At 34.3% G+C, this 12,609-nt stretch overlaps 2 protein-coding genes across 2 annotated transcripts in view; one reads left to right on the top strand and one right to left on the bottom strand.

Annotated features, from left to right (window-relative positions):
• LOC6044302 overlaps nucleotides 1-12,609 on the top strand; it is a 133,407-nt gene that overhangs the window by 63,789 nt on the left and 57,009 nt on the right.
• LOC6044298 (zinc finger and BTB domain-containing protein 49) lies at nucleotides 3,413-10,052 on the bottom strand. The gene is made up of 3 exons (XM_038263086.1): nucleotides 9,904-10,052; nucleotides 5,429-6,911; nucleotides 3,413-3,801 (listed from the first exon to the last, which is right to left on the bottom strand). The coding sequence occupies exon 2, from the start codon at nucleotides 6,850-6,852 to the stop codon at nucleotides 5,458-5,460; it is 1,395 nt and encodes a 464-aa protein (XP_038119014.1). The 5' UTR covers nucleotides 6,853-6,911; nucleotides 9,904-10,052; the 3' UTR covers nucleotides 3,413-3,801; nucleotides 5,429-5,457.

Raw genomic sequence — 12,609 nt, 5'->3', positions numbered from 1 at the left:
AGAACTCTCACGAGGAGTGAACTACGGCAAGGTTGGAGGTTTTCTTTATTTTCGTAACGTGGAAAAGGAAAAGTTTAACTTGGAAAAGCTTTTCCTTGGAGAACGAAGGCAAACCAAAGAAAATCACTTATGGACAAAACATGACTAAACGAAAAGGGTAGCATTTAACACATGATTTAATCCTTTAAAACATTTTTTAATTAGTTTTATGTATAAAATTAACGATATGGATGCAACATACTATTTGGATCAAAATGTCTGGTTCAGAACAATTCTCGCATAATTTTACGCGATTTTAAATAGTTATTAAATAGTTATGTATTTTTATTATTTCGATAAAACTTTGTCCATCGATTTCTTATGTCCAAATAAATCATTTTGCATCATTTCCATACAAACTTAGAAGCTGTCCATATAAAAGTGCTATAAAATCGTCGAAATCCCTCTTTTATATTTCACGCTTTACTACAAAAACTCGATTGTGACAAACTTAACTTCGTTTTTTTTGTTTTGTACCGTAAAACGGGGTGACTTTGATAGGTTTGAGATATGTCCATAAAATGTAGAGTACAAATTAAATACGTACGGAATGGTATGGAATCATACTGACCATGGTAGAGAAGTGTTCAAAGTAGGTACGTCTAGAAGCAGTTTGAAAAATTGAAAAGTTTCAAAAGTTAGTTAACTATAATTAGGAAAATGTTGATGAATAGCATTATTTAAACATTCTCAAAGTGTCACGATTTTCTCAATGAATATGATTTTGAATCGGAAAACGGAATGTATTTTCGGATTCTCTGGTCAATTTTCAACTAGAAGAAAGGAAAATTAATTTGTAAATAATTAATAATATGTGTTTTTGAAACATTTTTTAAAAAAATCTCCAATTCATAGGCATTTTCAATGGTACAAATTTCTTATAAAATGTGAATACTTTTGATTTATGCTTTGAATACAGTTACAAATGAAACATAAATCATAAACATTCCAACGCCCAAGGCTCCAAAAAAGTTGGAACGGTAACTTCAACTCAATGGTTCTCGGGCATAACTCAACCAATCAAGATGCTTCTTCTTTCCAGTGATTTGTAAGGATGTCTAAATGATTCTAGAACTTTGCAGAACTTAATTTGATCAGATCTGTAATTTTTGCGATCGTTCCAACTTTTTTTTTTTCGCGTGTAAAAAAAAATCGCTGAAAATTCCGCGGAGGCAGTCTTGTTAAAAAGGTGGAACGGTGTTTTCGGTCGCAAAAATTACAGATTTGTTCAAATTGAGTTCTGCAAAGTTCTAGAATCATCTAGACATCCTAACAAATCATTGGAAAGAAGAATCATCTTGATTGGTTGAGTAATGCCCGGAACCAGCGAGTTGAAGTTACCGTTCCACCTTTTTTGGGAGGCTTGGGCGTCCGTGTAAGTTGGACATGCGTTGGGCGTTCCAGTGTTAATAATATAAACAACACTAGTTTCGACGAATTTAAAGCAAAACTTTTACTTTTGACAATTTTAGTTTAAATTTATATGCATTTTGATAAAAAAATCTTATAAACTTAGTTTACTAGTTTTTTTTCTTAAAAAATATATCAGCAACTTTAGTGATGGTACATTTGACATAAACATAAAATTGAACACATTAAATTTTATTTTAACAAGAAAAACTATGACTATCAATGTCACCCCGGAATTCAAAATAAGAATTTTAAAGATTACTATTATTTAAACACTATTGAAAAACTTTTTTTTCAAAAATAGTGCATGGACATCGTGTGGCCTATCCCAGTACATGTTTAAAAATAATAATCATGAGAAAAACCTTACCAGTCGGAAAATATTCCAAAAACAAATGGAAATCCTATCAATGTCACCCCGGTTTACGGTACATGTTTTTGTGGACCTAAAGGGTCATCTAATTTGCATGACAGACGATTTAATTTTGACTTAGTTATGATAAATATTTTGAATACTTACTTAAGAAAAAATAAAAAATAAACTCGAAATTTATATCAACAATACTATTTTTACTTCAAACTGAACTTGCAATTGATAAGCGCATTTGTAAAATTTTGATTAAGTGCGCCGTTTTCAGGTTATAACCATTTTTAAATATTTTTTTCTAAAAAAAATGTTTTTTGTTTTAGTTTTAAAATAGTGTCCATCCTTGTCCATCTCTGAATAAATATTACATCTCTGCGGTGAGATAGTGCCCTTCAAAGTTTTTTATAAGGTATCTGATGTAAAAACATGCTTTTTCTCTAACTTGACATGAACTGGCAACCTTGCAAAGAGTTGTTTTGGTTTAATTGTGTATCTTAGCTATGAAAATCAAGTTTTGTGAATTTTCCAAAGCCAAAAGGTTAGTGCACAAGATAAATTTACTCATTGAAAATAAGATAGATTTAAAATACTTGACTAAAAGCTGTTAAAAACTAAATCCTAGAAACCTTGTCAAGAGTTACGGACACTTGTTAGGAAGTAATAGTTCCTTATTTTACAAAACATTGTAAATTTTAATATTTTTGATCTGAAACTGCAACGAGTATATTTCAAGAGTTTTTTTTTCAAAAAGTTCTCTGCGCCGTGACGTTTTGAAAAAAGTAAGCTTGATTTGAAAAAAAATACGTTTTCAAAAAAAGAAGGTACCAGCTTTTTTACTACAAACTCTCAAAACTACATTTCAATAGAGCATAACGTTACCTGATTTGCCTACACAGTTAATACGCCCTATTAAAACATATTGTGGATAGTAGTCCATAAAACTTTCTAGTCTTATATGTTAACCAAGCTTCAAATGGGAATCTTCGTTTTTGTAAACACAGTTCCTTGTAGTTAAATCCGCATAAAGAGCGGTCATTCAACGTGTCAACCATCAAATCCACTCGGCTGGAAATTACCGGAAATGTAACGATGCCAGCTGACTGCATCAAACATAAAACGACGAAAACACAGCACTCATAAGCCACGTGGCCATTCTTATTCGCACGCGACATTTTTTTCCTTTTTTTCGTTTTTCAGTAATTTCTCGGTCAATGAACCATTGTTCCAGGAAGTTTTGCATGGCGAGATGCAATTTTAAAAATTACCATTAATTACAACCCACGTGGCGCGGGCCGTCTGGGAGTATTAAGCTCTTTTAAAAGTCTGGCATTAAGGATGGCGTGAGTGTACTTTTGACATGCATGTAAAATGTGGGAAGGATTTTTTCCACGTGGTCTCCCATGTGGGACATTTGGACGCCTGATGAATTATTCATCACACGTGGCCATGTTTGTCTACCCATTGACGGGACCAGTTGCATCCATTTGGAGGGAAAGTTCACGTTCAAGTGCACTTTTACTATCGAATCGATACGTTTTTACTGTTTTAGGCGTCAATTTCTCAATGTTTTCGTTGCAAATAGAAAAGACAGTTTGATTTCGTTTTTTTCTTTTTTTTTTGTTGAAAATGGGTATCTAACTGATAAAATTAACACAAATTGTAATCATTAATAAGGCGAGCTATACAATTCACTATCGAAATCCTCAAATAGCAATAAAAACTCATCAGTCTTAACACGAATCACTTTTTCTTATCCTAATCCATTTTCCTTACCTTAACGTATTTAAACTTTTTTCTTTTGATTTTTCTTCCTAATTAAAAATGCAACGACCCTAATATACAATAAATAAGTTACATTTCTCTGTCTTATTACAGTTATGCTCGTCATTTTCTGTCATAAAATGTTTTTTCACATGTTTGTTGAGAGTGTTTTCCCTAATTTTCGGCCTTCGTTTCATCACAGGAGACCCACGGTGCATACATTCCTTGGAAGAAAAAGGTGGAAAAAAATATGAAAACTCAGTTTATTAAAGTGATTCCTATACCTTACAAACTGTAAAAAATAATGTGACTTTCTATTGCGTTTTTAACTACTACAATTACAACCTATCGAAAATGTGCTTTCATTTTGATTGCTTGAACATCTGTTCTAAAATGTACTGGCACAAAGTAGCTTGTAACGAGTTGCTTTTGAAAGTACGAGTAAAGGAATTTGTTTAAATTTCACTTGGTTGGTTGAGTACCATTTGACCAGGGATGGAATAATCGCAAAAAAAATCAATTTCGGTTGCGAACTTTCTTCACCCGCGAAAGAGAGAGGAGGCAAATCACGCAAAATATAATCGCTCTCGAACTTCTCCAAGAAAATCAATTTGTTGATGATTTTTTGTGAATTTCCTTGTCAGCACCACTTAAAAATATTTATTTACATACATTGCCCATCTACAAAATGTGACAGGTCATATTTCGACGTGTGACGTCACACTTGCAAGTGTAGTAGTGAAAAAGATGTTCTGCCGAAAAATCAAGATGATGATTTTTTTAGATTCCATTTACCTATCTTCCGTGCGCGAGAGAGAAGAGCCATGCTCCCTTCGGATTATTTCTCTTGATGAACGTGATTTTCTTTTGATGATGATTATTTCATCGCTGCATTTGACAAAATAAATAGTGTCAATATGATTATCGTTGATTGGCGAGATTGTTTGGGTGAAGGTTTACCACATTTTAAAAAACTGTATGACTCTTTTAAAAGGCATTCAAACATCTTTCTGGTCTTCATTGTTAACGATTTCTTTGTTTCTTATAAATGTTGCGTTTCATTAATTACTAAGGTTTATTTTTTATGATGAATTAGCAACTATTTTGTTTGTTTAATCGAATGAACTTTAATTGAGATAGGTCCAAGCATATGCACGAACAAGACCAAAATTTTTCAAAGATCTTGCGGAGACATGAAAAAGTCTTCTGGACAATCTCTCTAAACCCCTGTGATTAAAAGTTACAAACTGTTGAAGTTGAAGCATTTCTGTGAAGCATGTTAAAAGGTTAAAAGTGTACAAAAAATCGTAGTTTAGATTTTTCTAAAAATATCTCATAAAATCTATATTTTATTAAGAATTTAATCATAGCGCATCAGCGAAAACAATCAGTTTTGATATGTCTCAGAATGATTTTTAGATTGAAAAATCCACCGAAAATTAAGAAAATCTTTCATTCGGCATCCCAATGAATCATTGATCAAAAAAATACTGGATTAAAAAAGACATTTTTTGTTTAAATAAAATATTAAAAATGGAAAATTCTAAAGTTGCTGTTGTTTTTTTTATTATTGAATAAAGGTGACTTTAGCCGAATGGTGGTCTTTTGTTACCAGAACATTCTAAAGTGTATTGAGTTTAAATACTGTAAATGTTCTAATTCTAAAAACTGTAGAAAAAAGCTGGGTGAAATTTCAAAAACTATGTATATATCAATAAATCAAATTACTTAAAAACAAAAATATATTTCCGTCGGATCGTTTGTTCAAATAGCACTTAGTTGAATAGTTCTGGGATTTGTCACTAAATGTTTTTGTTTATCTTATTTATACAACACTTTTCCCGTACTTACTTGATGTACAACCCACGCGTTGCTCCTCCCTACTGCTTCTTCTTCTGCTTCTTTCCCCCGGCCTCCCCCTTCGTCCCGCCGGCCTTGGAGCTGATCTTCCGCCGCCGTTCGTGCGAAATCTCGTGCGCCGTCAGATGGTCCGCCCGGATGAAGCCCCGGTGGCAGATTCCGCACGTGAACGGGACCTTCTCCGAGTGCCGGAACATGTGCCGCCGCAGGTCGTTCTTGTGGCAGAACTGCTTCGGACAGACCGGGCACTTGTGCGGCTTGTCCACCTGGTTGTGCTTGACGATGTGCTTGGCCAGCTCCTCGGAGGTGAGGAACTTTTTGCCACATTTTTCGCACGGGATCATCCGCGGCGAGTGGATCCACTTTTTGTGCTGCGTCAGGCCACACTGGCGGGCGAAGAAGTTCCCGCACTGATCGCACTCGAAGTTGCTGTGCTCGATCACGCTGGGTCGGGCCGATCGTCGATTCTGCGGGTCCAGGGCGATGGTTGGGTCCGAGTTTGGGGTCGTTGGGAGTAGGTCGTCACTCGCTTCCGATGAGTTGGGCGAGTCCAGGTCTACGCGGGCCACTATCCGATGGGTGGAGGGCGCCGGTACTGACGGTTGGTTCTCCGCTGGAGCTCCGTACCGGGATCGGTAGATGAGTCGGTCTATTTCGTCATGGCTCATGTCCACGGTTGTGGTGGCCTGTGGCTGGTGCGCAACCGGAGTTGGCACGTGGAACTGTATCGGTTCGGCCTCGGCCTGGTGATTGATTTGCTGCATGTCCATCGGTGGGCAAATCATAATGTTTTCGTGGATTATCGGTTTGCTTTCGTCAACGGACTGCACGATATATTCCAACTGTTGACCGTAAAGCGGTTGTGTTTCTTGTTGCTCTTCCTGTTTAATCGACTGTTCCATCGAAGCCGCGTCCGCTTCCACCGAGGGAACCATATTCCCATAAGGTGACATGCTGGCCACGTACTCCTGCGGAACCGTCTGTGCCTGCTGATGCTGCTGCAGACCATGGTACGACATTCCAAAGTACTCCGAACCCGCACTGCCCGGTGAAGAGTATCCCCCGTCCGGGGACATGTGCTGATTCTGGACGGCCAACATCGGTGACAAGTACGGGCTCGACTCTGGCAGCAGCACATTGTGTCCGTTCAAAAACGGCGTATGCTGGATCAAACTCGGCAGGAATCCCCCGTGCGGAACCGGAGGGGCACTCATCTGATGCTGCTGGTGATAGTGCAGAAAACTTTCCGGCTTGAGTTCGGCGTAATCCACCGTGTCACGTGCTCCGTACGGATCGAACGAAGGCGCTGGTGAGGAGTTTTCCGGCCATGCCGATAGCGCCGAAGGTCGGCTAAAGTCCGGATAGCTGAACTGACCGGTACCCCAGAGGGGCGAACTGTCTTCGGGGGTGCCCATTGTGCGGAGTTTCTGCGAGTGATTACGACAACACAACACTTGAACAGAAAGGTAGTTTGCTGAAATGAGATCGGCTGATGTTAGCACTTTGCTGGGCAGAGGTAAACTGTTTGAGATGATTGGAAAGTGGAGTCCCTTTGAATAGTCTAATGGTATGAGGAATAGTAAAGCATTGGTCCTACCTACCTGATTAGTAGGTAGGGAATAACTAAGATTTGCACCAATACTTAGATAGAACATAACGACTTTTGGTAAGTTTATGGAAATATTTAAAATTATAATGTAATATAATGTTCAATTAAGTAAACGTCTTCTGAGAACCCTCTTTCAATTAAATGTCTGTTAATTTTAGATCTATTAAATTTCATGTCAATAAAAAACCAAATGAAGACTGACAAATAATTGTAATAATTATAATTGATTTTCTATCAATATTTTTTATTTCTTTGATAAAAGGCAACACTTAAGTTTTTTTAATAGAAAAGGAGGCGCCAAGAAAGAGCATTTATATCGAACACACTGTTACCACACCATTGGGGTATCTGTTCAATTCCATTCACATTATGCAATCCGTGTTCGAGAACTATCATGTACCCGTTGGGATACCATCAGAAGAAGGTACTCTTAAACAACTTCCGACTTGAAATTCTATCAACTGAAAAGACCATAAGGTTTGACATCAAGGGAGAAAATATTAATTGAATAAGTTTTAATGAATTTAACATAATTTTATCCAACAGTACGAATCTTAAGTTTTTTTATAGTGTCCCATAAGCTATTTTGCTTCATATGCTTATGCTTAGGTTGAATTTTTCATACTAATTGAATAGTTTGTAAAACAAATAAAAAACCTAAAGTATGCTATGTTTTAAGTTTTTCTTGCTTTGTTTTTGGTATTTTAATTTGCTTTTATCTTGTTTAGTTCATGTTTGTTGTTGGTAGTATTTGGACTATTCTACCACCTCCTATCGTTACATTTTGCCTGTCTAATTTTTTCATGTTTTTCAGTAACTTTTTCATTTTTTTGCTTGTTTTTCACATTTTCTGCTATAGAATGGCACTATTATTATTTAAATTGTTAAAATGTGTAGAGGCATAGTCTGAGACACTACAAAACATACTGCACATACTTCTTTTTATTTAAAATATAGGAAATGTTTGTAAAAACTCAGCCAAAGTTGACCCCTAAATAAAAAATACTATTAAAAAAATACTTTGCCAAAGTCACATAAAAAAGTCAAACTTCCAATCCTTTTTTTTCAATTTTAAGACTTATTCTTTGCAATGCTTTTTAAAGATCAAAAATACGTTGAAAAATTCATTTTTGGCTAGGGTTAAGGTTTATGTCCCCAGCACTGGTCAAGATCGAGCTGCGGACAAAAAAAAACAAAAAATATAAAACAAACTTTGTTTAACAAAGACAATATAATAAAATATAATAAACGACAATATATTGAAAACGCTTTTTATTGTAAGTGCTGATATGACAACATTAGAAGCAAAATGGAGGTCAGGGGTGCTCAAAGTTTTTGAGTGGCGGGCCAAATTTGAAGCTCACATAAACTTGCGGGCCAAGGGTGAAAAATTGCGTTAAGAAAACAACGTTTTTTTTTTAAACTTAAAAACAGTAAAAAATATCTATCAACTGCCTTTTTTAACTGCAAGTAATTTTTGACATTTTCAATAAAAATATATGAATTTTTCCAACAGTCTAATTAAATTGTTGCCATTTTTTATAAATAAATTAAATTTAAAAAAAAACAAACAAAACTTGCAAAATTATTGCAACTATTATGCTTTAACCAATACTCACCTTGAACCAGATGTAACGTACTCAATTCGTAGCCCAAATGTCATAAGTTCGAATCCCTAGGTAGGTAGTTTGGGTCCCAGCTCATAAAAATATAGCGTCATGCCTTTTTAATTAATATGGAAAACCTATATTTCCAAAATTGATTGAAAACTAAAAATGTTTACTAAACTTTAATTTTAAGAAATACAAAATCACATAACAGGTGGTCCAAAGGGCTACAAATAATCTTTGTAAATTGTATCCATCATGTAGTTTGCAATCGATTGTACAAGTTTTTTTCAAATGAAAATGTTATTTACAAGAAATATATTAGGAGTGCAACTTTATGTTCCAAACAAATCTCAAAAATGTTGATTGTTTTTAAATTAATTGGGAATAGTCCGTAAAAAAACAAAAACAAAGACCTTCGTATCGCGAATTCCATAAGTAGAAACGATATTTATGAAGTTTATAAAAACGTCTTATATAACTAATTTTTAATTTTGTTACTTTTTGAAACTGCTTTGAGTAAGAAATACTATAACACACAAAAATCAAAGGAATAACATGTGGTTCATTAAACCCTTTAAAAACTCATGGTTTCGAGTTATAACTTTTAATAACATTTATGCGACTTCAAAAAATATTTATTCGTCATCTTAAAAACGGCTTGTGTTACGAGAAAATCATTTTTTTTAATCCGCTTAGAAGAGACAATGCAATTGCCAAACATTCAAGCACGTTCAGTCAACGGACTTTTTTGTAAACTGATGACACACCTCCAGTGCTCATCAATTAGCTTAAATTGTTTTCCATCGATTCGCAACAACTCATTTTATTGCTGACTGTTTCAAATGGTACAAGTTAACGAAACAAAACAAAAAAAAAACGGGAAATTTGAGGTGTGTCCATCGTCGAGTAGAGAATCTTCATATCGAACGAAACGGAACAAAAAAAAAAAACAGGTAAAATAAGTCGTTCAGTGCGTTGATTGGTCAATTAGTAGGATATTCAGATGGAAGTCGAGGGCGTCAACCAAGAAACCGTTTGCGAAAAAAACAACAGTCATATTAAATCTTGTTTAGACACGTACGTATGTAGCAATGAAGGCAATAAAAGTGTTGACCGTTACAGATCAGATTCATTTTGCAAATGGCGCTCAGCCCCTCACCCCAGCTTTGTACTTTTGTTATTATCTTTTTTTAGAAACAATTAATTACAAATTAAAAGTGCCCATAATTATTAGTTTAAAAACTTACATTAAAAAAAACAATGTGTCCTTAAAAACGAGTAGTTTGCATTACACAACAGCACAAATCACACAAATAAAAGCAATGTTTAATACTTTTCGTCTCTGTAACGTTATCACGCTTATTCCAAACGTTGGGCATACAACATGAGTATTTTACAACAATAGGAATGCAATGGCTTTTATTGTTGCTATAATCTTAACAAAGTGTCAACCACTTATAGGTAAACGATATTGGAATTACAGATGTGTCTAAACTGTTATACTGTAGGTATGAGAAGTTTATATTTAGCATTAAAATTAGCAAAAAAGGTCTTCTGTTAAAGAGCTGAACCAGCCTCCGGCTGAAAAACTCTATAAAAAAAATGTCTTTTTTATGTGTATAGGATCTTTAAAAACACTGGATGCTTTCTTTCCTTTTTGTTTTAAGGGGTTACTTACATGTATATCGGCAAAAAAAAGTCAGAGGTTAATATGAGCATACACTTAATTTTTTTTCAAATACTTTTTTCAGGACATTAAAATATTCATTTTCACCTCCTAAAAACAAATTTGAAGATATTTGGTTGCATCATTGCCGAGTTATAGCAATTTCAAGTTAGCAGTTTCAAAAAACGGGTGCCACGATATCTCAACACTGTCTTGACCAAATCGTCTCAAAATTTTGGTGAAGACTCGTGAAACCGATCCCGTGTGCATGACGAAGGCCGATTTTCAAAAAGTTTATTTAAAAAAAGATAAAAATATGTTTGTATTTTTCCTATTAAAAAAACCGTTAGTTTTTGATTTTTGTATTTTTTTTAAAAGCAGATTTAAAAAATTGGGCTTTGTTCTGCACATACATCTTGAGAGTCTTCACCTCAAATTTCATCCAATTTGGTCCATTCCATCTCGAGATTTTGTGGCACCCGTAAATCAACTCGGGGTTTAGAGAGAAACGCCAAAAAAGTTTGACAGCCCGCTTGGCAAAATTTTGAGCACAAATCGTCTATTACTCAGTTTAATCATGAAATATCTTCATGAAACTTTCAGGAGTGATTAATAATCATCTTTTGAGTTGATTTAACAAATTTTCTGTAATACAAAATTTTGTGATTTTCTACTTGTATGTAACCCCTTATTATTATTTTTTATATAGGGGGAGAGGGAAAAAATCATCAATATGAAGCTTAACATTGCAAATCTATTCTGAAAAAAATTGAATATCGCAGTATTATAACAGTTTAAGTTATGTGCAAAACTAAACAAAAAATCTAAACATAAGAAACACAATAGTTTATAGAACCTTTCCAAAAAACTCTAGAAATGTTTTCATTTAACTTTCATTTATCGCCCCGGATAGATGCTCAAAATGAATCAAAATTTTGTTAGAATCTTCTTATTTCTAAACAAATCTGAGGGTTTTGAAGATTTTTCTTCACATAAATGACGTAGAATAATAGTTGTTTTAGAATATCTAACAATATTTTTTCGCAGAAATGCTATTATGGTTGTGAAACAACAGTTTTCTCTTAGAGGTGTATATTACCCCTCTCCCCTATAGTTTTGCCTTCCTAACCTCAATGAGGAAAGACTATAAAATCACTCGAAAAATGAAATTTTTAATTTGAGTACTTAGACCCATCTTCACGTATACATATCGACTCAGAATCCTATTCTGAGCAAATGTCTGTGTGTGTGGTGGGATGTTGATCAAAAATTCAAAACCGTCTTGGGGTCCCATAATTCGCTACCCGAGCAGACGGTAATAACTTTGGAATAACATTTTTTGATATTTGAAAAAACTTTTTTATTCACCGTTATGATTTTTTTTGCTATTGAAATGTTATTGTAATAACAGACTTATATCATTTTTAGTTATTCTTCGAACAAATCTTTGTTATGATTTTTGTTATTTTAACAACTAATGATCAATACCATTTGGAGTTATTCTTCCATAACAAAAAATGTCATTCCCAAGTTGTGTTTGGTTTCTATCAATATCAGACCAATAACAAATTTTGTTATGATAACATAAACTGTTATTCAACTCTTATGCAAAAATGAATTTTTCAAGAAGAATCCATAACACTTTTTGTTATTTTAAAAAAAATTGTTATTGAAATGGCATGAATTTTGTTATTACCGTCTGCCCGGGTATTGAAAATTAAAAAGTTTTGTTAAGTACATCAAAAGTTATGCTAAAAAAGTTTTTAACAAAAGTCCGGAAGATTGTAAAAAGGGTGGTTTTTGTAAAGAAACCTGTTATAATAAATAACAGTTAGAAAGGTTTTTAGAAGACCTTTCTAACGCGTCCTAAACATCGAAGATCTGACAACAAAAGACAATCTGACAAACAATCTGACTATCAAAAGTTATTAACACTTAAGTATTATTCATACACTTTTTTGAGGCTGGATCTCAAATATTTCAATAAAAATTATGTTTGTGTCCATCATGCGACCCGTCGTTAGTTAGATATTTGTAAGACCTTTCCAATGAGCCTAAAACATCGAATATCTGATAATCCTATCAAAAGTTATGAGCACTTAAGTGTTAACTAAACACTTCTTCTTGAATCTCAGATATTTTGACGAAAAAGATGTGACCCATCATTAGATGCGTAATCAAAAGACCTAGTCAACGCGTCCAAAAGATTGATCTGACAACCCTATCGATAGTTATGAGTATATGAAGTTATATTAAGAGATCATTTTTAGGCTGAAAAAAAACTATA

Source organism: Culex quinquefasciatus, chromosome 3 (genome assembly GCF_015732765.1).
Source record: "Culex quinquefasciatus strain JHB chromosome 3, VPISU_Cqui_1.0_pri_paternal, whole genome shotgun sequence".
In the NCBI taxonomy this organism is placed as follows: Eukaryota; Metazoa; Arthropoda; class Insecta; order Diptera; family Culicidae; genus Culex; species Culex quinquefasciatus.
The sequence above is the reverse complement of the archived record's forward strand: the minus strand, read 5'-3'. Positions and strand labels throughout refer to the sequence as shown.

What these genes read in the sequence shown, in the direction of transcription:
- LOC6044298 (XM_038263086.1), bottom strand. Translation starts at nt 6,852, where the DNA reads ATGGGCACCCCCGAAGACAGTTCGCCCCTCTGGGGTACCGGTCAGTTC.